Below are 27,224 nucleotides of genomic sequence, written 5' to 3' on the forward strand. Positions count from 1 at the left end.
ACGGGACACCTTCAACTTCTAGATTTGAAATTAGCAGCAATTACTGATAATAACCACAACAAGAGTCAAATTAGAGGGAAGGGGGCCATTATCACAACAAAGCATCCCTCAAGGAATGGGGGATTGATGATAACCCTTGGATAGCAAACAGGAGAGATTAACAGCCCTTGTAGAGCGCAGCATATACATGGAGTGAGTGTTGGAGAGGTGCTCTGATTTTCAGTTAGCTGTGTCAGGAGATCGGTAACCCCAAGGGTTCTGACTTGCCCACTTCCACTGATCCAGGCACATCTCTTCAATGCCAAATTTTGCCCTGTAAAATCCACCGAAATAGAGGAGATCGAATTAAGGGAGCTCCAACCAGGATCTAGAACTATACGGAAAAGAATCATACCTACCAAACGCCACAGTATACCAAAAAGGGAACTGTTGGTTTAAGGAGTTCGTGGACTATATATGTAAGCCTGGTTTTGCTACACGTGAAGCTCATAGTGCCAAGTCGTGTTGATCAAATCTGACTCATAGATGTGTTCAGCATGGAATATTTTGTAAGGATCACCACTTGGAACGTGTATCATTAAAAACACGATTTTTTTTTTTTGAGGAATGAAAATCTGGTAAATTGAACACCACTGGTTTTTCAACCCAGGGAAGTCTACACATGATCTAAGAACCAGAACATACTAAACCAACATCGTAAATCAAATCTAGGGGGTCCAATTTAAAGAAATTAATTTTTTTTACAAAAAAAGTACGGTTTTCCAACTCTTGTTTGGAACCCACAACCAGCAAAACCAGGCCCCATATACATATGACCCATTTTCCGTAGGACTCTGCAAAAGATTATACTTATGGACACCGTAAAACCCGTGCTTGGATGGAATTCATGTAACAAAAGGCATGAATCTTTTATCATCACATTTTAGTGCAATATGAGATTGATTTTTCCCCTAAAACATCTCATATCTGAGCATGAAAATTACATAATCTAATACATGTTTTCTACTGAATAAATTGTGATAAATGCATCTATATGTTCAGATTAAGCGGAAAAATGAACTACGATTTTTTGCAATCCTAATGAAGGTCCCAATGAAAATGGATTATAGTCAAAGACTCGGTATTTTTATAAACACACAAGCCTCAATAGATCATGTTTCCATTGAAAACCCACTATCCAACAGTCTATCCCTAGCAAATAGACAATGTTGAACACCAGAGAGAGAGAGAGAGAGTACTTCCAATTCAGCTCACGTTCTGCTTTCTCTGTTGATGCATATACTATTTCAGCATCGCCAGGTCGCCTTCCAGCCATAACCAAATGTATTTTCTATGTACCAAAAAAAACATCAAAACCAGTTAGCAAGATCAGAAATCCAAGATACTGATGGTTATCAACATCAAGATCTTTAAAAAGGAGAATTTCAGTTAAAATGAGATTTTGCCTAACAATCAGATTTAGTAAGAGATTATTAAGCTCAGCTACTCATTCAGACATCCTTCAGTCTTCAGATCATCAGGCCTGCTTTAATAACCATTTAATCTTTGAAACAGAAGGCTAACAGGCCCCAAATTAAAATATGTTGCACAGCAATTAAATGAAATCCATGAGATCTAATCAAATTTCTGATGACTATCGAAACTGAAGATAGAGTACCTTTCCAGAGGCTTTCTCAAAAGCAGCCACCATTTCCAGAACTGACGTTCCTTTTCCAGTTCCTAAGTTGTACACTTCACAACCTGCATGAGGCCAAACAGAATCTCAAACTATCTGTAGGTTATAGCATGAAAAGACAGGGATCGTCAAGATCATCCTTGTATTATACCCAAGCAAAAATTAAGTACAAAAAGAATAACTTCGATATTACAACCAAGAGAAAGTTATCAACATGACTGTTTATTGAGAAACTTGACAAAAACCTTCTGCAACTCAAAAGAACTACAAAAGAAAAACTTAGTTGCAAAAGTTAAAGTTCAACGATATGAATTTGATTTATGGCAAAGCACCACAAAACATAATTGCACAAAAATGTTATATATTATTATATATCATAGTCACCTGTATCATTAAAGGTAATTTCTCGGAGAGATTTGCAAAAGCTGATAAATCTCGAGAAAATCTCGGGAGTTTTAAAAATTGAAAAAAATGTAAATAACAACAAAAAAGCTAAGAAAATAATAAGTTTTGCATTATTTTTTTCAAAAATATAAAGAAACATGTTTTAAAGGTTTTAAAATATAAAAGAAACAAAAAATAGGAAATGCAAACTTAAAATAAATAAAAAATAAATTTCTCAAAAAATATCATGATATTTTGATTCTGGTGATATTTTGAAAATATCGCAATATATTCCTGATATTATCGGCTACCTTGAAATAGCCGATAATATTGCGATATTTTCAAAATATCAGCGATATCAGTGACAGTGATATATATATATATCAATGATGGCGCCAGGCTATCTAGTAAAAAGTCAAGTTGCAGGTGTATCTACATCAGACGCTATCATCATGGATTTTTTACTCTAAGGAGAATGCATTCAATTGAGTTGTTAAAACTTTAAACATAAAAACCTGACCTTTTGTCTCGTAAAATTTTGGTGCATTGAGAGGCCATTATTTTTAATTGTTACAACAGCCCGTCTAGATATCAAAATATCATAGTTTAAAAATGTGTTTTTAACATAAACTAGAAAAATCACAGCTGTAGGATCGAATCCATGAAGCAATCAACAGATTGTTAGAAAATCAGCGCACTTACTAGATAGCACAGTACTACCTCTAGTACTAGAGATGAACCCTATGTGTGAGCATGTGCATGTGCATGTGTGTGGTGCGTGTGTGCTATTTTCATAATATTGTGTACTGTATCAGTGGTAGATCCACTCGTGTCCTGTAAAATTGTCCCCTCAACTTGGAGAAATAATCCTCAAAAATAAAAGTGAAGTGGGACCCATATCAATCCATAAACAGAGCAAGCACATAGACTACTAATATACAACACCAGTCAGTGTCCATAATATAAGCACACCAGATATCAATGAGCATGGTGTTCATGAAATCATATTCTGTTTCATGGTAGGACTATGCTTTTGTAGAACGCCTATTAAAACAGGAGAAAATAATACAAAAAAGTTAAGCCTTTACGGACAAAGACAGACAAAAAGCTATTTCCAGGGTCCTTACTCTAGAAAGACGCCCAGATGCCCATGTATTCCAACACTTAACCGGAAAAGAAAAACAAATAAGCTGGCAATGTCTTTAGGTTGACATTGCATGAGCTCTCTCTTTAAAAAACAATCTACTATGATCCACTATTCATAATGACCAATTCATCCCCATTTATTGATTGTGCATTTGTTATGCAGCCATAGTCATCTGAAATCTAATCATCCAAAATCTAACAGCAAGCTGTCAGGAAGAAAGAATCACTTTGTTGAGGACTTACCAATTTCAGAGCCATCAAAAAGCTTCTGGAGTGCAGAGATGTGCCCATCTGCTAAGTCAATGACATGAATATAATCTCTGACCTGAAAGAAAATAATAGAAGCATTAATACATGTCATAGATGAAATAGGGCAGTTGTGCAATGAGCTGTTAAACCATTTCACAAACACTTCCTTTTCATTTCTTTGCATCAAAAGGGAAAAACTCATTTCATATTAAAGAAACTAACAAGAGATAAGACAAAGAGCACTCACAATGGACATACAAAGAGAAAAATAGCACAAAATGCTACAGAAAAATAGGCTATGTAGGCAATGATGATAAAAATAAAGTTGTCCTTAAGAGGTGCAGAAGGTTTCTTTTCAATGAAGAAGTAAAGAAGGTTTTAGTTGATGAACATATCTTTCATCATATATATGATTGACTTAAAAGGCCATTTATGCTGTTCTCACTTGTGACTTTACAGGAAACACGAAGCTCAATTGTAAATATTACTGCAATTATTTAGCATGCTGAATTATCTAGATATTCTTCATATTATACTATGCATCCAAAAACAAGTACTAAACCACAATTCAGGACAGAGGCAATCAGTGAACATGTAAATGGCACTTCAGTGCCTGAAAATGTAAAACCATATCCGTTTACAATTAACATGGCATGTGGAATAATACCTTAGCATCAGAAAGTGAGAGTTGAGGGAAAACTTGTTTTGAAGTTAATACAAAACAAAAGTCAATCAGTTACTGACTTTCTAGAAGTTTATGGTTGAAAGCATACCCCAGTTCCATCTTTTGTCGAATAGTCATTTCCAAAAACGGTTAATGATGGTCTCCTACCAACAGCAACTTGTTGCACAAAAGGCATCAGATTGTTTGGGATACCCCGAGGATCTTCACCAATATAGCCACTAGAATGAGCACCCACTGGATTAAAATATCGGAGCAACATAATCTTCCACTCAGGATCTGCTCGGTGGATATCACGACACATTTCTTCAATAAAAAGCTTCAAAGACAAACACCAGAAAACACCAGTTAGCTTCAGACCTGATATTTAAGGTCCAAGAATAGCGGTTATCAGAGAGAGAGAGAACCTTGGTTCGACCATACGGGTTTGTTGCACATAATGGGGACTCTTCAGTACAAGGGACTTCCTTTGGCCGTCCATAAACAGTAGCTGATGATGAAAACACAAGCTGCAATATATTGGATCATAAAATATTAAATAAGTTTGATGAGAAAACAACAATAAAATGCACTCCGGATCAAGTAGTGAAACCATCAATTCTGAAGATGAAACTAGCAATATCACAACTCAAAATCTAATTGTTTACAAGATCAAAAAGGTTTTCTAAAGCCATCACAATAATAAAATTTTCAAGGGAAAAACTTCCGTAACCAAATCACATTCAGAATTTCTGGTCACATGTTTATGCTAGCCATAGAATCTCTGGTCCCAAAAGATGATCTCAAGCTTCTGAGATTGCCATGATGTGTTATCAAGTGACACTGCAGTCTCAGATTTCAGGCAATTAGGCTTTCCTATCACAGATATAGAGCTTCGAAGATCTAAGAACTGATGAAAAGCACTGTTGTCGGCAATTCACTAACAAGAACTACTTCCCCCCTCTTCCGCCGTTGCATGCCTTTAAGAAGTCAAGTCGTTCTGTGCTCTTATTCATCTGCCAAGGATGGACAAGCAAACTACCTTGACTCAGTGAGTAAGAATGGGAAGACTGTGGACCATCCACAACAGGTGTGTGTTCCCTTGAAGTGTTTAAGGTGTATAAAACTATCTTTATGTGGCTTTTCTAATTACTGGGAGATTTTAGTATGATCAGTATTATTTGCAAACAACTTAGTAGGTTTCTTGCTGACCAGAATCCAACACTTTACAAGAGTTTATTAAATCCAGTGAGCGTTTTCTAGCACTAAACTTGAATAGTCAATTAGGCTGTCCTCAGAACAGATAATTACTCAAAGGATGACACAAGTGTGCAGCTTCACTCAGTCCAACAATGATGTAGAATAAAATGTATCCTGCTTGACTTATATTGCATCAAAGCCAATATCTGACACACCACTTGGATAGTGAATTAGATGGTCCTCGGGAAAGCTATTACTCGAAGTTTCATTGGTTGATGACTGGTGCAGCTTCATCAAAGAAACTGGTAGAATAAAAGATATTCTGCTTGACTCTACAGTCCATTACAACAAATCCAAGTGGATATTTAACTTGTGCAAGGAATTCTTACAATTGGAATTTATTGCATACTTTTGCTAGTATTGATTTTTGAAGATATGTTGAAATCTCCCTTTCCAGATTATTCTCACTTACTTAGGCATGAAGAAGCCTGGACTTAATGTTATGGTCACTGTTAATTCCTCCTCTAGTAGCTTGCAATGAACCCGACTATAGTGAAAGTTCATCCAAATCACAGCTTACAAACTCCACAGGGACAAATCAGATAAATGAAACCTCCTCTATTCTTTTCATTTTTATACCTCAACAATAACAAAAACAATAAAAATCCATTCCCCATGGAATGGATATTTCATTCATTTTTGTATAGCCAACATGTTTTCTACTTTTTTATTTTTTTTTCAAATTCCTAAGTTCAGGGTACATTCTCTTACTTAGCCAAGCTACAAATTCCAAGCTTGAGGTAAGACATTATGGGAAAGTCCTGTTACAACTTACAACTTTAGACTTGGCATCACAGGCATGAATGACCTAGCTATGAAAATGCAGCAGACTTTGAAACATGTTGCCACTTCAGGAAAATGAAGACAACTGTTGATATTGGTTTAGGCAATAACAATTATCCAGATAAATTACCGGTTTATGTCCTATATTTCATATATATGCTAGCCAAAATTGTAAAACAAAGAAAACATATAATGAAGATTTATGCAGAATATTAAGTTTGTTTTTCACATTATATTGGTCATGGTGACTTCAAGAACTTTGAATCAGTGTTGTCAGTATCATACGATACAATATATCGTAATATCGGAAGGGGAACCGATAGGATTTGAGGCATATATCGTATTTGATACGATTATCGTACCGATACGATATATATTGTACGATACATGGGGGTATCGTACGATACAACTTGTACGTACGAGTCTATCACTTTTTTAAACTTTTCTGGCGTCAAAAAAGTGGTGACTGTTAAATTATAATTCATAAGACAATGTATTTTTTATATATATTTTATATGTATAAAAGAAGATACATATACATATATATTTCATATATATATACATGTATCCATCTACTTATATATATAAAATATATATTTCTTTCTTGTGTTATCTGTAGGGGCATTTTAGTCATTTCCACATTTTACGCATACTCATGTTTTTTAATATGATTGTAATTCTTCTTTTTTTAATTTTTTAATTTTTTATTTTTTAATTTTTACTTTTTATTTTTTGTTCTTTTTATGTACTATTTCTGTAGACAGTCACTCATAGTCAGCCACCTACTGTTGTACACAGTTTGAAATAAGAGATGTTGGGCTGATTCCCAACAGCTCTAATTAGAGCCACTGAGAATAGCCCAACGACTCTTTAATGGTTGGTAAGCCTTATAAATAAGGGTTGGTAAGCCTTATTTGAAAACTTGATTGTTTGCAAGGATTTTTCACATGGTATCAGAGAGAGGTTATTATTGAAAAAGAAAGGTGATTATTAAAGAAGATCGTGTGCCTCAAAACGCATGCACCTACCTTTCTCTTGATCCTCGGCGTGGAGACTCCTTGCGATATATATCGAAAGAATCATACCACATCAAGTAAGCTCTAAAGACTCGCTTGTGGTAAGACATTCTATATTTCTTTCTTCTCAAAATGGGAAAAAAAGACTCACTTCTCTCTTGGGTTCAAATTCAATGGCTCAAATTATCATGTTTGGGCCGGTAATATGGAAGCCCACATTAAGGGTAAAGGGCTTTGAGGATATGTCCAAGGCTCAACACCGAAACCGGAACCAATGATTACTTTGGTAGAAAGAGGAGAAATAAAGATTCTTGAAGGTGAAGAGAGAATCAAAACACTTAATAGTAAGAAACATGAGGAATGGGAGATGAGAAATTTTAAAATCTTATTATGGATCTTCTCATTCGTTGAAACAAGAATCAATACCAACATTATCAAATTCAAAAAAGCCTCGCAAGTATGACAATATCTTGAAAAAATGTACACTTCAAGAGACTTGTCACATAAGTACTATCTTCAAAAAAGGGCTTTGACCCTCCAACAAGGCGAAATGACTATTAGAGAGTATTTCGCGAAGTTGTCCTCTATTTGAGATGAGCTTGTCATGCTTGAGCCCAAATAGAGTGGTGAAGCCATTGAGCTTAGGCATAAACAATTAGAAGAGGATCATTTTTTAACTTTCTAAATGGGCTTAGACCCGAATTTAAACAAATACGATCATCTCTTCTATCCGTCTTTACTTCCCCTTCTCTTGAAGATGTAATTATTAAATTAAGTGGAGAAGAGACTCGTATGGGTATAAGCAAAAATAACCCAAGTGTTCTTGCAACACCTTCCAACCAAGAAGAAGGTGAAGGTGTTAATGTCGTTTCAAGACCAAGAAACAATTTGAGAACCTACAAACCTTTCCACTTCAAAATCAATGAGCTAGGGAAAATAGTGGGTAAGGCGGAAAAATAGATTATAGCAAAATTGTGTGTCACTTTTGTAAAGAACCGGGGCACATCAAACCGGTTTGTCCAAAATGAAAGAAGTTGCTAGCCATGGCTAGCACATTCCAACCTCAAAAGGAAGAAAGTTCATCTTCTTCCAATGGAGCTCTCTCTTTGCATCAAATTGTGGAAGCGCTTCAACCTCTTCTCAAGGGGGCAATTTTCGGAGCCGCCATGTCAATTTTCTCTCCTTCTGGTAAGACTTATTGGCTCTTAGATTCGGGTGCCTCCTTTCATATGACTCCACGTATTTGTTTTTTTTTCCGAATATTCAAAAAATTCTTCTCCATCGTTTGTTTCAACCGCGGAAGAAACTTCTCTTGAAATCAAAGGAATTGAAAATTTTGAAAAACAAGATTTTTTTATCCCAAAAATTAGATTTATACCAAAATTAAACTTAAATTTGCTTTCGTTCTCTCAACTCTTGAACCATGGATGTGATATAAAATTCTCATCTAATAAATGTTGAATACAGGATCGTCAGTCCGGGAGGTTGATTGGGGAAGGCTCTAGGAAGGGAGATCTATGCTATGTCGACTTCCTTCAAATTCCAAAAAATTATTTTTGTAATGTTGTCCAACATAAAGATATTAATGTATGGCATAAAAGGCTTGGACATCCCAATATAGTTAAAAAAAATTATTTACCTTTTGTTAAACATTTTTGTAAAAGTGATTTCACTTGTAATGATTGTACTCTTGGAAAGATGAGAAGTTTATCTTTTAATCAAATATCTATGTTTACAACAAGACCATTTGAAATTGTCCATTCAGACATATGGGGGCCGACACCTGTTTTATCAAAATGAGGGTTTTCGTATTATGTGATTTTTGTTGACGATTAAACTAGATATTGTTGGATATTTTTTCTTAAGCACAAACATGAGGTTTTTACGACATTCAAAATATATCATATAATGATCAAAAACCAATTTAATGGTGGCTTGAAAATTCTTAGAACTGATTCTGGAGGAGAATACCTATCAAATGAATTTAAAAGATATCTTGAAAGTTATGGTATTCTCCATAAAAAATCTTGTCCGAAAACACCTCAACAAAATGGATTAGCCGAAAGAAAACATAGGCATATTATTGAAACTACTCGAACCCTTCTCATTTTGCAAAACATACCAAAAACAATTTAGGTCGAGGCAGCTCTCACATCTGTCTATCTTATAAATCGGCTTTCATCCAAAAATTTAAACAAAATTTCGCCCTTTGAAATGTTATACACAAAAGAATCTGATTATAATAGGTTAAGAATTTTTTGATGCAAATGTTTTGTTCTTACTGATAAGAATGATAAGCTTTCACCAAAAGCTATCACATGTGCTTTTCTTGGTTACTCTGAAACTCAAAAGGAGTTTCGATGTTACGATATTAAAAACGACAAATTATATGTGTTAAAAAATGTGAGTTTTCTGAAAAATATTAGTGGTTTTAAAAGATGTGAACCTCATGAAAAAAATATGGATTATTCCTTTTTATTTGAGTTATTAGCAAGAAATGATGATGCTAGTGATGATGAGTTCCCACATAATGACTCTAGTGATAATGAAGTTTAGAAAAATAACTCTTTATTACACCCACCTACCTATTTGATGAAGGAACATTTAGAGACCCTATCACATATTCCTATAGAGATAAAAATAGTTTTAGAAGTGCAATAGAAAAATATAACGAAACTAGTGGAACTACCTCTTCAAATGAGGAAAATCCATGAAGAATTGAGAGAAATAGAAATGTCCCTTCTAGGTTCATTTTTTATGATTCATTCACACATAAACATAGAGCTTGCCTTAGTGTCATTCACTCATATGTAGAACCCAAAAACTTTGAAGAAGTCAAAAAAAGTATTGAATGGATAGAAGCAATGGATAATGAACTTAGAGTTCTAAAAAAAACGAAGACCTGGGAATTTCAAGATCTTCCTATGGGTAAGAAAACCATAAGGTGTAAATGGGTGTTGAAGGTCAAAACCAAGAGCGATGGATCTCTTGAAAGATATAAAGCTTGTCTAGTAGCCAAAGGATATAGTCAAGAATACGGGATTGACTATAGACAAACATTTGCCCCTGTTGCACGAATGGTTATTGATGCCTTATTACCATCGCGCTTCTATTAAAAAATGGAACATCTACCAAATGAATGTTGGGGAGTCCTCCAATGTGGCGCAAACCACAAAAAATAAATTTAGAAATAAAAAAAAGAAAATACAATCATATTCCAAAATGGAATATGCGTAAAAATAGGTGAAATGACTAAACTACCCCTACAGGTAATATAGAGAAATATATATTATATATATAATTAGGAAGATACATATACATATATACCATATATGTATATGTATCATCCTTTATATATATAAAATATATCTAATTACAATAATTGATGAGTACATTTTAACAGCATCCATATACACTTTTTCGTTAAGATCGTCATTTAAAAAGGCTTATAAATAGGGGCTTTCCCCCTTGTATTTATGAGTTCTAGTAGGAGCTTTTGCTCCATGGCAATGAGTGTTATACCCTTCTTCTCTTCAACAATATTAACTTATGCCTTATAGGCATTTTTGCCCCCTTTCGTGGGTTTATGTGTTAGCACATTATGTGTTTTTGTTTTGCCCTTTAGTGGGTGTATCCGCACTTCATGTGCATGTATATTGGTTCATTATTGAACCTAATGTATTCAAAGTCGTTTCCTAACAGATGCTCCTCTAGGAATGAAGACTCCTAAAGGAAAAGTACTCCGTCTCCATAAAGCACTTTATGGACTAAAGCAAGCCCCCAAGGCTTGGTATGACAAATTTAATTCTGTAATGTTGAAAAATGGTTTCTCCTCATGTTTTACTGACACCGCTTTATTTGTCAGAAAATCCAACGCAGGAATAATAATATTGCTTCTATATGTCGATGATATGCTAATAATTGAAAGTGATTCTAAAGGAATTAAGAGCATAAAATCTATTTTAAAGAATAAAATTGAAATGTCTGACTTAGGATTTTTGACCTACTTTCTAGGAATTGAAGTTGCATACTCACATAGAGGTTATTTTTTATCTCAAACTAAACTTGCTTCTGAGATTCTTGACAGGCCAGGAATTACACATGATAAAATTTGTGAAACTCCTGCTATAGTAGGAACCAAAATGAAAATTGATGACGGAATTCTTCTCAAAGATCCCACTCCCTACAGATAGGTTGTAGACTCCTTGATGTATCTGAGTATTACTAAACCGGATATTTCACATGCATTTCATACTGCCAGCCAATTTCAACATGCACTAACATTTGTTCATATGAGTGTAATTTTGTGGATCATTAGATACATAAAGGGATCGTTGAATAAGGGAGTATTTTTTTCTTCTTCCTCTGAATTAAATTTAATAGATTATACTGACTCTGATTGGGGAGGTGATCCAAATAACCGTCACTCCACTATTGGCTTTTGTGTGTTTTTAGGAGACTCATTAATCTCATGGAGATGTAAGAAACAACAAAAGGTATCGTTATCCTCTACCGAAGCTGAATATTGAGCCATGGCAACTACTATCATGGAGATTATATGAATTCATCAGCTACTATAAGATATGGGGACTAATATAAAAGGGCCCACCAAGCTATGCTGTGATAACAAGAGTGTAATTTATATTGCCAAAAACCACACATTTCATGAGCGGACCAAACACATCAAGATAGACTGTCACTATGTCCGAGAAGCATATCTGAAAGGAGTCATAGATCTTCCATATACAACTTCAGAATATCAGTTGACAGATTTCTTCACCAAATCATTGTGATCTCCGCGATTCAACTTCTTTCTTGGCAAACTTTCGGTCATTATGCCCTAAGTTTGAAGGGGAGTGTTAAATTGTAATTCATAAGACAATGTATTTTCTATATATATTTTATATGTATAAAAGAAGATACATATACATATATATTTTATATATATGTACATATATCCATCTACTTATATATATATATATATATATATAATATTTCTTTCTTATATTAGCTGTAGGGGTATTTTAATCATTTCTACATTTTATGCATATTCATGTTTTTTAATATGATTGTAATTCTTTCTTTTTTAATTTTTCTTATTTTTGTAATTTTTCATTTTTATTTTTTGTTCTTTTTTATGTACTATTTTTGTACACAGTCAGCCACTGATTGTTATACACAATTTGAAATAAGAGACGTTAGGCTGATTCCCAACAACTCTAATTAGAGTCGTTGAGAATAGCCCAACGACTCTTTAAGGGTTGGTAAGCCTTATAAATAAGGGATGTGTGAGCCCATTGTAAAATAGTAATACAGTGAGGAGTTTTGTCGCCTTAGGTTTATAAACACACTGCATTTGCTACATTTCTTTCCTTATGTAGTGTAAAGCATTTGAATGCTATTTTATGTTTTGAGTATTTGAAGTATCAAGTTATTTGAAAACTTGATTATTTGCAAGGATTTTTTACAGCGACATGCCACTTATGGAGGCCATTTTTTAGCTTCCAAGGATCATTTTGACCCTGTTTTTTCATGTTCTTCCTAACCAAACCTTTTATATAAGTCTACCCACCTTATTTTGAGATCAAATTCACCTTACAAATTGGGACTTTTGTTAAATCCGAGCCCTAGAAGTGTTGTTTGCCTCAAATTAATCTCACTCATTTGCATCCTATCCAACACTTTTTTTTGCTTCTAACCATCAAAACCGAACCCCAAAGCCCCTCTTTTATCCTAAAACCCTTTATTTTCATCTTACACACTTGTTTTTTTGACTTATAATCATCAAAACCGAGTAATAGTGGTGTGATTTACCCTAAATCCACCCATTTTCATCTTACACACATTTTTTTAACTTTTAACCATCAAAATCGAGCCTTAGGGGTTTGATTTGTGTGACGTTGAACTTGAAAAAGGGTTTCAAGCATAAAAACCAAAGGCAAGCTCATATCTTTTGATGTTTAATTTTTTATTTTTTTTTGCATTTAACCCTTTTTTTAGTCCTAAATGTGTTGTTTATCTTAGTTTTTTTTAATCTTAAATAACCTATTTTTGTATTCTTTAATGTCAAAATCGTGTGCTAAAAGTCGATAGACAGTGGAGATTGTTGCTCAAATGATCCGGTATGAAAATATTGCCAACCTATGGAATTAAGGACACCTATAAAAGGGATAGTAAAGTCCAACTTTTGTGGTTTTGTAATGAATGGTGGATTGTATAGATTTAAATGTCACATTGTAGGGCATCACAACCCCACTGTTCAGTTATGTACTCAGCGTATTCCCTCTAATGTATGTATCGAGCTTCTTACAAGTCTCATAAAAGATGATAAACAAAAGACACAAGTACATGCAACATTCATTGAAAAAAAATTGCAAAAGTTGTTCCCCGTTCAAAAGATGAAGGTGAACCATCAACATCTCAAGCTAGTGAACGCTTACGCTGCAGTGAACGAAAAAAACATTGAGCTGATATATATATATATAGGGAATTTGGAATATGTAAACTAGTATGAACCGAGATTTTTATAGGGTTTTTTGCAAATCTAACCCTACTAATGAATTCGGCATGGTCCATTTGCTTGGAATCGACTATTGGATCATCGTAATGGGATAAAAAAAATGTGATTTTGTATGCTTGAATATTTACGAAAATTCTGAGCCATTGATTTTCAAGCCTTAAAAGATCCTTCTTATACATCGTAATCGGATGATCTAAGAGTCAGTTTCTATAAAACCAAGCATCTAGATCACATCTGTACGGTGAAATTTAGAAAAGAATAAAAAAAAATATGAAAATCTCGGTGCATACCCGTTTACATGTTCCAGTTACCCTATATATATATATGTATTGCATCTTTAGTTTGTAACCTTGTATGACCTTTTTTTGTCATATCTGTTATGTAAAGTTGTAAACCTTTTTTACTTTGGTATGCAGTGATATTTTATTTTAAGTTTTAATTATTTGTATTTGTGATAATTAGATCTAGCAATGGTTGGACATGATGACCCGGTATGGTAGTTTTGTGAGATTGCCGATGATTTTGGGTGGCGTAATATATTGAGATGTAGATTTTGTCGTGCATTGATTATTGCAAGTGCACATTGCATGAAACAACACATTATTCAAGAACCTAGTGCTTCAGTGCAACCATGTGTGCGAGTTCCAAATGATGCACACGCTATAATATATGCCAATCTCGATGAGATATATAAAAGGCAAGATGCAAGATTACAATAATTGACACGTGCGTAGGGCCTTCATGCACTGGCAAAATCTAATGCAGAATCTTATTCAGATGAAGAGCAACAGGAGGTAGAAGCCTCACAAGCGCTAGTTACCCCACAACAAGATATCATTTTTTATTATGAACGAGAAATGTTTGACAATAAAGATGATTGATGAGTCTTGTTATAGTGCATTATGCAGTTGTAATAAACTTTTGAGTCTTATCACTTTTTTAGTTATGTAGCCAACTATGTAGTTGTAGTGAACTTCTATGTTATTGACTTTATGAGTTTATGTAGTGAACTTTTGAGCATTTTCACTTTTGTAGTCATGTAGAAAACTATGCTTCTATGTTCTATCAAGTATCGCTATCATCAATGTGAATGACATGTCAATAGTTTACTATGTTTATTTTTATATAATTACTTGTTTTTAATTCTTGTACTCATTCTTGTTTATTTATTTTTTCTTATGCTCTACGCACATTTTTGTTTAAAATTTTTAGATTTTTTCCTTTTTTTTGTGATTTAAATTTTTTTGCATAATTTAAAAGCTTTTTTCCCGTATCTTACGATATGATACAATAAGGTATGATACATGCCTATCTCAGGCTCATGTGATAGGGGTTCCGATACGCTAATTACAACATTGGTTTGAATTGCTCAAGCCTTTGGCAAATTGAGTTGAGACATTGGACTAGCTGGACTAAAGCTAGATGATACAAACCTAGTTGCCGAGGTTCTGAATTGGCACCAAGAGCGTTAGATACCCAAATCCAAAACCATTTTAATCTTTTGCAAAGCAGGGTCAAGTGACTTCATATCTGCATCAAGCTCACAAACAGTACAGAGCTACAAGACTACATAAGTTACACAATTTGGATACAAACATTCCCACCATTGACAAACAAAGAAGCAGGCAAACATAGTATCAATAGCCACCTTTAGTTAAGCAATAAAGTAAAATTCTCATTGCACAACAAAGACTTGTGGTAAATTCTGATAGGCAAATCTGTATATCAAAATCAGTTGCACAAATCCTAGTGAATTACTTCTATTTCCCAAGATAGAATGTGACATGTTGAATTACCTTTTTGCAGCCATGTTCTCCCATGACTTCCAAAAGGGTTATTGTGCCGATTAAGTTATTTTTATAGTAAAGCAGAGGTTTCTGCACACTTTCACCCACAGCTTTCAATCCAGCAAAGTGAATGACAGCATCAAAACTGCAAAGAACGCAGGATAGGGATAACACCAATAAAAACCATGTTAGACCACAAAGGTTGTCAAGTTATCAATCTAGATCATGCCAATTCTATATTCCCAGCAGTTTCAAATGCATTATTTGCATCAAAAGACAAGCAAACAAAAGAGGTTGTGACAGAATCAACTCAATCTTACTTCAAAGAAGAAAATAGATTATCTAATGCTGCTCTGTCCTGGAGGTCAATCTGCAAAAGAAAGATAAAGAATTTGATCAACCTTGAACCTTGTGATAAGACTGAGGCAAAAAATCAGAATGGGGGGGGGGGGGGGGGGGGCGAGGAAACTATTGCTAAAGTTCTCTATATGTGTGAAAATCTCATAAAGCCAAAATTTACGTAGATGACATATTAGAGGCCTCAGGAATGTAAAACTCGTCCACTAGATGTCAAAGACCACTAGTAAAGACAATAATTTCGACTCTGAGAATGTATAAGCAGTTAACCACGACAGATTACTTCTCAGCCAATGTAGATCGCCGAAACAAGCAAACTAGAAAAACAAACAAAACCCTCTTCCAACAATCCCAATCAAAGCAGAACTTACAAAGATGTCGATCCACAACATAATGAACCGAATTTTCAAGAACGTCAGCAACAACAATTTGTAATTAAAGTGGAGTTCACACCAATGGTGATCAGTGATGAACCAGAATTTTCAAGATGTTAGAGAAATAGAGAAGATAAAGAAACGCGCTTCTGCAATCCCAGCAAAGAAGAATTTAAGCGGAACATCAACGATTGGCGTATGTCAAACAAAATCAATGGTGGAATCAAAAGAAGAAAAACAAGGAACAATCTTCGGAAATTTCCAATGAAAGAACTCCATGCTGCGATACTGATCCACGGCATGATAAACTTAATTTCAAGTAATTTAGCTTCTTCACTATGATGAAACCCTAAAATTAAACGCAAAAACAACAGACTCCATGAAAGTTTCCAACTAAATCAAATTATTCAAAAAGATAACGGCCTTTTTCTTTAGGAATAGAAAAATAAATTCATTATCCGGAAGAATAATGGTTCGAAATTCTGCATCCTGTAAAGCAGGCAAAGTGACAACCACGAAAACTGGTCTGCACACATCAAGTGAAAAACACTACGTACACAATCCCTTTCCGAACTATCCAACTTCCGACACACAAAACTTATATATACTCATCCAATGAACCCGATCAAAGAGTACACTTTAAAAAAAAAAAAACTGCACGAGATCGATTTTCACCAAATCGTTCCGAAATTGAGCAGAAAGGAACCCGAGAACGGTCTCGGATAGGGAAAACTCGCCTTGTGAAACGAGAGATTCTCGCTGAATTTCCCGGCTAGCTCGGTGACCCTGGCGATGGCGGATTGCGAAGAATTGTCGAGATTGTCGGCGACGACAACCTTGAAGCCTCCAAGAAGAAGCTGAAGAACAGTGTGGCTGCCTATGTAGCCCGCTCCACCGGTGACGAGGATGCTCTTGGTCATCTCTTCGAGATGGGGAGCACGGATCGTGTTAGTAGAAGCAAGTTTCAGAGAAAACAAAGAAGAAGAAGAGGGAATGCGGAGATGTGAATCTAAGGAGAGAGGAGGACACGGAAGGTGCGAGAGAAACGCGGTTAGCTGCACACAAGTGGCGAATCCGCTATTTATAGGAGGGAGGACACGCTGGAGAGAGAGCATGAGTCATGACACGCAGTCACGCTCAACTCCCTCTCCCCCGTCTCTTTTTTCGTGTTCGCTTCCTCTCCATTTTCATGTTAACGGGTGGTTTCTCAACTGCCCCTTCTTGAAAACAAAATTTCTAGTGCCCCCCTCTGTGAAACATTTATGATAAATCGCCCCCTTACATGTTTTGTGTTTCAGAAATAGGTCTTGAGTTTTTTACTGGCACGTTTCTATCAACAAGGCAAAATCACGAAACTGAATTTGGCTCCCGGAAGCTTCTTGTCACACGCTGGGGTGGGCATCCGGCCGGCCTGGTTCCCTTTAGAGCTCGGTTTAAGTGCGGATTCGAAGATGACCCGGCCTCTTTTACTAATGGTTTCGGACTTTAGTCCGGTTTTTAACGGGCTCAGGTTTGAAGAGCAGCACATGACCCGGCCTAATGGGCCAATGTGAAGCCAGCTTGGCCCAAACTCAACTAATTAGTAAAACTAAGTAGGTAAATAATAAATAATTAATAGATTTTCATGTATCCAACTAATTATCTTTCTAGTTTTCATAAAAAAACAATACAACTAATTAGGTAAATAATAATAGTTATCAAGTTACTATACAATTAATTAGTTTTTAATTTTTATATTATTATTAATTAATTAATAACTCTGGCCCATCGAGCCGATAGCTAACAGACCTTGACCCAAACCCGGCCTATGGCAGACCGGGTCAGCTTGGTCCATCGGGCTGCCTGACCCATTGTCCACCCCTAGTTGTCAATATCAGTGTGTATCGGCCTGATTCAGTCGTCTGAATTGATTATTTTTTAATAAATATAAAATTTGTTTAAATTTATTTTTAATATTATGTTAATGGCTTTAACAAGTGACACGTTGGTTTTATTTGCTTTTGCATATATATTAAAAAATAATATTATTTTCAATATATAATATTATTTTCAATTCTTTGACATTTCTTACTCACTTTTCCTTAACCTTTAAAATTTTCATATATATTAAAAAATAACATTTTCTATAACACGCATACATGTTGGTTTTATTTGCTTTTGCATATTTGTGTTCATGTCATTTTTTTTTTTATTTGCTTAATTTTGCCTACTCTTTATATTAGTTTTTATGTGTTTCCTTTTTATTTTTCATGTGTTTGCATAATCACTTCACAACCGTATCCTATTTTTCAAAATACTATTGATATTTGTCAATGTGTACCATCGACAGACTTCCTCTTTGGAATATCTCACAACCTTTGTGTCAGTCATTTCGTTCGTTCTTATGCCATTTTTGTGTGGTTACTATTTGTCTAGAACAATGTTGTCAGTATCTGAATCTGATCTGTATCGTTTGACCAATAATTCAGGTGAATCGGCCGAAACTGATTCTCAAGTGAATTCATTCTAAATAGGCCAAAAATAATTAAAAAATACTACCTCAATCAGTATGTGACATGTGTTAAAGCTATTAAAAAATATAAAAAATTTATTTTAAGCTATTTTTTATATTTATTAAAAAGTAGCTGATTCAGGATAGTATCGTATCGATTTTTGGTGGGATATAGCAGATTTTGTTTAGACTAAAAAAATTGGTTGAAAAGTAATCTATTTAGAGAGAGGAAGTATCATGTCAGGGGCATCGGATGTCGTTCATCTTGAGATCAACGGCACTCTTGCCTGATCTCATCTCATCTATTTGTCATTGCACCAAGCAATGACCCTCCCTTTCAAAACTGAAGTTGATCGCTTCATCCAATCACATCAAGATTGTGATAAGATTTGGAGCAATGATTAAATCCATTCATAATATCAGCATCAATCTAACACGCAATGACCCATCTGAGTGAAAACCTTTGACTACATCGTCCTAAAAACATATCTCTGTTCCTCTTTAATTGGATTTGGGTATGGTAAGTGATCAGGTCGAGTGGAGCTCCAATTTCTAGATCTGTCTAATTTGGACCGGGTTTAGTTATCCAAACTTGACTGGATCCATTTAGTTCTATACCAAATATGGCTAAAGTCTTTGCTTTATGTGAGGGCTTAAAAACAATTTATGGTTTGAAAAATGAGTCTACTTGATATCTTTTGGTGGTACACAGAAAAAAGAATTATTATTCTATTTTCAACGGGAGCAATCCGGGCTTCTTGGCCATCACGTTACCATAGAGAATGCATTGAGATCGAAGGACAGCCTATTGTATATTGTATAGGACCTAAATAAAAAATTTTGCAGTAAAGAAAATAGGACTCACCTTGATTTTGCAAAACAAGCTTTTCAATCTCCAAGATATGCAATGAAAATTAAAAGTATATAAGCACTCACAAAATGAATTGAATATAGAAATTAAAATGGATGAATAAACAAGTAGGTAAATCTTAAAATCACCTTTTTCGAGCTTTAGAGTTTGTTTATCCTTTATGTTATGCCTAGCTTTTCTCACCATCGAGATAATTCTGATTTGAGATTTTCACCCGGTGAAACGAGACATGCAATGAAAATCAAACGTGTATGAGCACCTGCAAAACAAATTAAATATAAAAATTAAGTACCTATAAATAGATTGATCTGAAAATCATATTTTTTGGACTTTGGGGTTTATTTTATCCTTTATACTCTAGTTAGCTTTTCTCCAACAAACACCTCCGCCTAAGATACAACAATTTGAGAGATAGGGGGGGCTATCGAACAACAAAAAATAAAAATTAGGAAATTTGTTTTGTTCTGGGTGTTTTTTATATTTTCATAAAAAAAAAATTCTAAAATTCTAAAGATAATATCTATTTTTTTTAGGGTTTTTTTACTAAACTAAGGTAGAAAATGGCTAGATTTGGGGATTTTCATCTTAAGACCTTGAGAAAGCATTTTTTCCAAATATGTTAGCATTTGAGCATTGTAAAAAATTGAGTGTCTACAACTCCTGGTATAATCATCATTGCAGGAGTGCAAAGTGGTGGGCCGTAAATGTGGTTTAATGGTGAACATTGCTCATCAGCATATTTGGTAGTCACCCATTTTTTATGGGAGCTAAGGGAGTGTTTGCCCAAAATCAAACATACTCTAAAGGAACCAAACACCACATATTTACTTTAGATTAAGGGCCTGTTTGTATTCCCAAGCTGCTTTCAGCGAAAACTCACCATTAAATGTGTTTTTGTGGGGCCCACCGTGGCAATGCATTGCAAATAGGGATGGCATTGGGCCGGGGTGGGGGAAAAGGTTTCCACCCCCACTCTGCCTCAAGATTAGAACCTCCACCCCCGCCTTCATCCCAGTTTCATGTCCTCCATCCCCGGTTCAAACGGGGATGAGACGGGGCGGGGAAAAGTGTACGTCCATTCCCGAACGGGGATGGATTTTGGGGATGGATTTTAACCTTCGTCCCGGCCTCCATCCCCATTTCATACCCTTCATCCCCAGTCCAAACGGGGCGGGGCCCCGCTTTCGCCCGGTCCACTGTCATCCCTAATTGCAAACATAGGACTCCCTTTCCTCGCAAAAAGGGAGCCCCAAAATTTACGTCTGACCACCACCACCCTTTTCAGTGAAAAAATTTCTTGTTTGCGGAGAGTGTGTCTACAGCAATCAAACGCGCCTTAAGGGTCAGAATCAGTGTTATCAGAATCGGAGCAAATCAGCTTGAATCAGCCAATTTGAATCGAATCAGAGGCAAATTGATTCGCTTCAAGATGAGTCGAGACCTCCTCAAAAAAAGGTGGGTTCGGGCCCAATTCAGCTGGAATGGAGCAGAATTCACCCGATTTGTGCTGGATAGGAGTTGAATCACCCCTTTTGTTTAATGTTTTTTTTATTTTCATTATTTTTAAATTGAAAAATAAAATTGACCGATTCAAATAGATTCGATTCGGGTCTGGATCAGGCGGACTCTTTAAATCGTTTTGAAAATCTATGCAGGTACGAAACGAATTCTGACAAAATTGGTCAGAACTACATAAATCATAGATGCCTTAGTGGGATCCAAATTTGGATCTTATTAGTTCGTATGCATTGGCATTGAACTTAATTGGATGGATCTGGACAACCACGGCAGGTCGGTTACAATATAAAGCAAGACGACTCAAAGTAACATGGCTAGATAATTCAGTGAAACTCAAAATTTGATTTGCAGAAGTTAAAAATGGTAAAAACAATATGAAAAGAAAAGGCAAATTTGGTTAAAAACCTAGCACAGCTAAGAGTGAATTATTTTTTTATACAAACTACAACATTTAGTTGATCAATGAACTTGTAGGGATCAGACTAACCCCATCTTGACTATCAAAAAAAAAAAAAAGAGGCAAATTTAGGAAAGAAAAAGATGGGTTTTAAAAATTGTGAAAGAAATCAATTTAAAGGTTCTGTGGACGTATTTACAGCAAGGCATTTTAGCTTTTAAAAAGAGGTCCATTTAATATGCTAATTAAGAAAGACAAGTTACCAACAGATTTAGAAATGGTATTTGTAAACAAGCACTAAAAGCATAACAAGATCAAAAGATGATCTTTTTGTCACTAGAAATAAAATTTTAAACATGATAAGAGTGGGACAGGACAGCAGATACTTTTTTTTTTAGATAATTCAAGGGAAAAAAAAAACTATCAACCTCTGCACATTGGCTGTCCTCATGTTGGTAAAATCCTTGAGGTCCCCCCTGCCCACCGAAGAGTAGTCTTTGACCTTGCAGCAAGAGAGGCCACCCGTGGGTTTGGGACACCATATACCTGTACCCATTTGTCCATTTGCTTCTGATAGTTGTCCAGATTTGTCAGCACAAGCTTGCATTATCAAATACCAACCATCAGCTTGAGAAGTAAAAGAATTTTCAATGCAAGCCTGCTATAATAAGTAAATTTTATAATGTTTCATCTTCCTTTGCATGATCCAAAGTAAGTTTTTTTTTTTGCCTACCAAGTCTGACATCTCCATCCTGGTTGAAGGAAATGAAAGGTACATAAAGGAGGGGAATTAAAGGATGGGCCCAACACTCAGATTGGTCTCTGTGTTTATAAGATGACAAGGTGAACATGTGCCAAAAAAAGAATAATTCAAGACATGTCACAAGGTTCTTGTCTTCATTTATGTGCCATTATTGCTTAGAATAGCTCAATGAAAGAATTTTTGCCTCAAATAGTGTAAGGGAAAGAGAACAGTTGTATTTTATTTCACACAATCAAGCTGCATGGCTGCATCTAGAGGTGGGCACTAGGCCGGGCAGCCTGTGGGCCTTTCCAGCCCAGCCCGCCATGGATTGTGCCTGGGCCGGTAAATTTTGCCCTGGCTCAGCCCAAACCAGACCGACATGGGCTGGGCTATGTGCCGGCCCAGCCTAGCCCATATATATATATATATATATATATATATATCAACCCGTTTAGGCCCGTGTGTTGGGTCCGGCGGGGGTTTTCCGGCGAGGCGGCATACCAGACGGCGTCACTGTAGCAGTGGCCCTGCATAGCAAACAGAAAACAGAAAACACGCAAGACGTACCTGAAGCGGCCATTGAAGGAGGTTGGAGGTCGTCAGAAAAAGGGATTCTTCAACTCAGCCTGTCCGCAGCCACCACAAGCGCACGCCTCCTTATGCAGACGGTGAGTCGACCTCTTCCCTCCTCAAATTTCTGTATTCTCGCTCACGGAAAGGGTTGCTCATGAGACCCTTTTATAAGCCACGAAATGGGAACGGTTGAGTAACCGTTCCCTCTGTTTTCAGGTTTAACGGAAGGAACACTTCATGTGGGAAGCGTTACCCACATCATGGGTAACCACCACCAACGTGGTGGTTTAACCCAACATTCTCCCACTTGTTCCGACGATAAACCTTTTAACCAGAAAACCTTATGGGAATAACTTGATGAATAGAATGACCTTTATATTCTATTCTAAAGGTCCTTAGTTGAATCTCTAATCCTTAGGAGATTAACAACAACCATAATGAGAATCAAAAGACTGAAAGTGATCACTTTATTTATATGTATATGTCAAAAAGAGTTTAACAATCCCATCCTCATTACATGTTCGGAATATAATCCCGGTGCTAGCCCTTTAGTAAGAGGATCAGCGATCATCTCTTTGGTACTAATATTGACAATATGCACTAAATGATTCTATGTCCTTTCTTTAACAACAAAATACTTCAATTCCATATGCTTGCATGACGTAGTACTTTTGTTGTTGTTCGAAAAGGACATTGTAGCTTCATTATCACAGTAGACCTTCAGTGGCTTCCCAATGGAATCGACCACCTTTAATTGTGATATGAAGTTCTTTAACCATATAGCCTGCGAAGTAGTCTCGTATAATGCAATGAATTCTGCCTCTATGGTGTGGGCAGCAGTGGTCGTCTGCTTTCCACTCCTCCAAGAGATCGCTCCCCCAGCAAGTAAGAAGATGTACCCAGTAGTAGACTTTCTACTATCAAGGCATCCTCCTAAATCCGCATCTAGTAGCCAATGACCTCGAGGTGGTCAACTTTATGATACGTTAACATATAGTCTTTTGTCCCTTGCAAATACTGCAAGACTTTCTCGGCAGCCTTTCAATGGGGTAAACCTGGATTAGACTGAAATCTGCCAAGTACCCCTACTGCAAAAGAAATATCTGGTCGAGAACATGTCTGCGCGTACTGCAAGCTGCCAACAACTGATGCATATGGATAAGCACTCATCTGTGCTTTGTCAATATCGTTCTATGGACAATCCTTTAGGCTCAGTTTGTCACCTTTTGATATGGGTGTTGAAGTAGGAGAACAATTCTCCATCTCATATCTCTTTAACACATTTTCTATATAGGATCTTTGGGAGAGGCCTAGAAACCCTTTTGCTCGGTCTCGACGAATCTCAATGCCAAGAACATAAGCAGCCTCACCCATATCTTTCATATCAAAATGTGATGCAAGAAATTGTTTTGTCTCTGAAAGTAACTTCATATCGTTGGTTGCAAGTAAGATGTCATCCACATACAACATCAATATAATGAACTTACTCCAACTTTCCTTAAGGTATATACATTGATCAATAATGTTTTCTGTAAACCCGAAAGTCACAATGACTTGGGAAAATTTAATATACCACTGTCGGGAGGCCTGTTTAAGTCCATATATTGATTTGTTAAGCTTACAAACCAAACGATCATTTTCAGAGAAACCAAGAGGTTGTTCCATGTATACCTCTTCATTCAGATCCCTGTTGAGGAACGCTGTTTTCACATCCATCTGATGTACCTCTAAGTCATAATGAGCTACGAGGGCCAGAATAATCCTCATTGACTCCTTAGTTAAGATAGGAGAGAATGTCTCATTATAGTCAATGCCCTCCATCTGGGTGAATCCTTTAGCAACCAATCTTGCTTTATGTCTCTCTATGTTACCTTTGGAGTCCTTCTTGGTCTTAAAGACCCATTTACACCCTACGGGCTTTACTCCTTTAGGTAACGTGACAAGATCCCACACTTGATTTTTAGCCGTAGAGTCTAACTCTTCTTTCATGGCTTCAATCCAGTGCGAAGATTGTTTGCTCTCAACAACTTCCATAAAATTCAACGGGTCACCATCCATATCTATGAAATCACCAGGCTCTTGAAGGTACACCACATAATCAGGATGTATGGCAGATCTTCTAATCCTTGTGGATCTCCAAACAGGTCGTTCCTCAGGCTCAGATTGAACCTGATCATCCTATTCGTTCTCTTCCGCATTGTCCACAATAGGTTCACTTTGGATTTGTGCATTAACAATCGAATGATCAACCACACTATCATTAGGAATAACAATGTGGTATCTTTTGATGTTTTCCTTAACAGGTGATGAAACTAGATCCTGTATTTCCTCAAAACCAATGCTTTGAAGTGCACTTAATCTTACTAAACCATCTTCTAGGAATTTAGCCTTATCCGTTTCAACAATCTGTGGTGAGTGAGATGGGCAATAAAAATTGTACCCTTTTGATCTTTCTGGATAACCAATGAAATATCCACTGGTTGTTCTTGGATCAAAGGCTTTAATGTGGGGGTTATATAGTTTAGCCTCTGCAGGACATCCCCATATGTGCATATAAGACAGTGATGGTTTCCTACCTGTCCACAACTCGTAAGGAGTTTTAGGCACAGATTTCGTAAGAACCTTATTCAAAATATGCACAGCAGTCCTTAAGGCTTCACCCCACAACTTTATGGGAAGTGTTGAATAATTCAACATAGCCCTGACCATTTCTTTAAGCGTATGATTTCTCTTTTCAGCTACACCATTCTAATAGGCACTACCAGGCATAGTATATTAAGGCACAATGTCTTCCTCTTTAAGAAATCGCGCTAATGGTCCTTCCCTTTGCCCCATCTCAGTAAACCTACCATAATATTCACCACCTCTATCAGACCTGACTATTTTAATAACCTTATCGGTTTGTTTCTCTACTTCTTTTTTAAATTCCTTAAACATCTGAAAAACATCAGATTTTTCGAAAATCAAGTAGAGATACATATACCGAGAATAGTCATCAATAAAGGTGACGAAATATTTTTCGCCTGTGTAACATGGGGAAAATGGTCCACATATGTCCGTATGGACTATTTCTAATATCTCACTACTGCGTTTGGCACCCTCTTTATATGTGTTTGTATGCTTAGCCTTTATGCAATCAACACATGGGTCATTGTCAGTAAAATCTAGAGATTGCAAGATCCCTTCATTTACCAGTCTCTTTATTCTCTTTTCAGAGATATGACCCAACCTTCGATGCCAAAGCATGTAAGATTTATCATCTGTCATGCTATGTTTATTTCCAACCAATGCGTATTCAGAAGTCAAAGACTCCTGAGTTTGGATCTTCACATTCAATCTATATAAACCATCATAAACAGATACAGAACTAATTTCAATTGAATTCCTGAATATGAACAATTTGGAATTTTCAAACTTAAAACAATATCCAATTTATCCAACTTTGAAATTGAAATTAAGTTTCTACTATACGATGGAATATAAAAGACATCATGAAGATCTAAAACTACGCCCGTATCCAAAGTAATTCTGCAGATTCCAACACCCTTCACATGTGAACGCATCTTGTTTCCCGAATAGATGCTTTTCTCATGCATTGTTGGTTCCTTTCTGCTCAGGAACAACTGTAGACAGTTGGAAATATGAACAGTAGCACCAGAATCAATCCACCATCTATTTTCAGGAATTTGTAATAAATTACATTCATGAGAAACAAATGACAAATTACCTCTCTTTTTCAACCACTTCTTGTACTTTATGCAATCTGCCTTTATGTGTCCCTTCTTCTTGCAAAAGAAGCACTTTATGGGAGTAGAGTTGGATTGCTTATCTTGGGATGACTTATCCCCAGTTGGCTTCTTCCTAGCATTTCTCTTAAATGCATTCTTCCTTGGTCCTACCTTGGACGTATGAGAAGCCATATGTGCACTTTGCACCTTCTCACCTTTCATCCTCTCTTCTTCTTCAACACACTTGGACATGAGTTCATTAAATGTTCATTCATCATTATGTGTGTTGTACGAGATTTTGAAAGGTCTGTATTTCAAAGGTAAGGATGTAAGGACTAAATGCACTAGGAAAGAATCAGAGATGGTGAGCTTCATGTCATTCAGCTGAGACGCTATGTTTCTCATCTCCAAAATGTGTCGGTGAATGTTTCCCCCTCCAGTATATTTCATAGATATCAGTTTTGACATCAGGGTACTGGCCTTGTTTGAACTCACAAACTGTGCCTCAATGGCATTCATGAATTCCCTCACTGTTCTGCATTGTGGGATAGCACTTCGAATGTTCTTAGCTACTTTAGATTGCAAAAGCAACAAGCTAAGTCTATTCGAGCGCTCTTACTTCTCAAAAACAATCTTTTGATCAGCAGTACTCTGATCAGTGAGGGCAGCGGGTTCATCTATTCTTAGGG

At 36.1% G+C, this 27,224-nt stretch overlaps 1 protein-coding gene across 1 annotated transcript; it reads right to left on the reverse strand.

Moving 5' to 3' along the window:
* LOC149816234 (UDP-glucose 4-epimerase GEPI48-like) lies at window positions 1-17,264 on the reverse strand. The gene is made up of 9 exons (XM_089986544.1): window positions 16,950-17,264; window positions 15,802-15,851; window positions 15,491-15,626; window positions 4,544-4,645; window positions 4,228-4,455; window positions 3,449-3,530; window positions 1,658-1,740; window positions 1,239-1,330; window positions 1-313 (listed from the first exon to the last, which is right to left on the reverse strand). Exons 1-9 carry the CDS (start codon window positions 17,130-17,132, stop codon window positions 220-222), a joined length of 1,050 nt encoding a protein of 349 aa, XP_089842670.1. The 5' UTR covers window positions 17,133-17,264; the 3' UTR covers window positions 1-219.
* Window positions 17,265-27,224: the final 9,960 nt, after the last annotated feature.

Source organism: Nuphar pumila, chromosome 14 (assembly GCF_984573655.1).
Source record: "Nuphar pumila chromosome 14, dmNupPumi1.hap1.1, whole genome shotgun sequence".
NCBI lineage: Eukaryota > Viridiplantae > Streptophyta > Magnoliopsida > Nymphaeales > Nymphaeaceae > Nuphar > Nuphar pumila.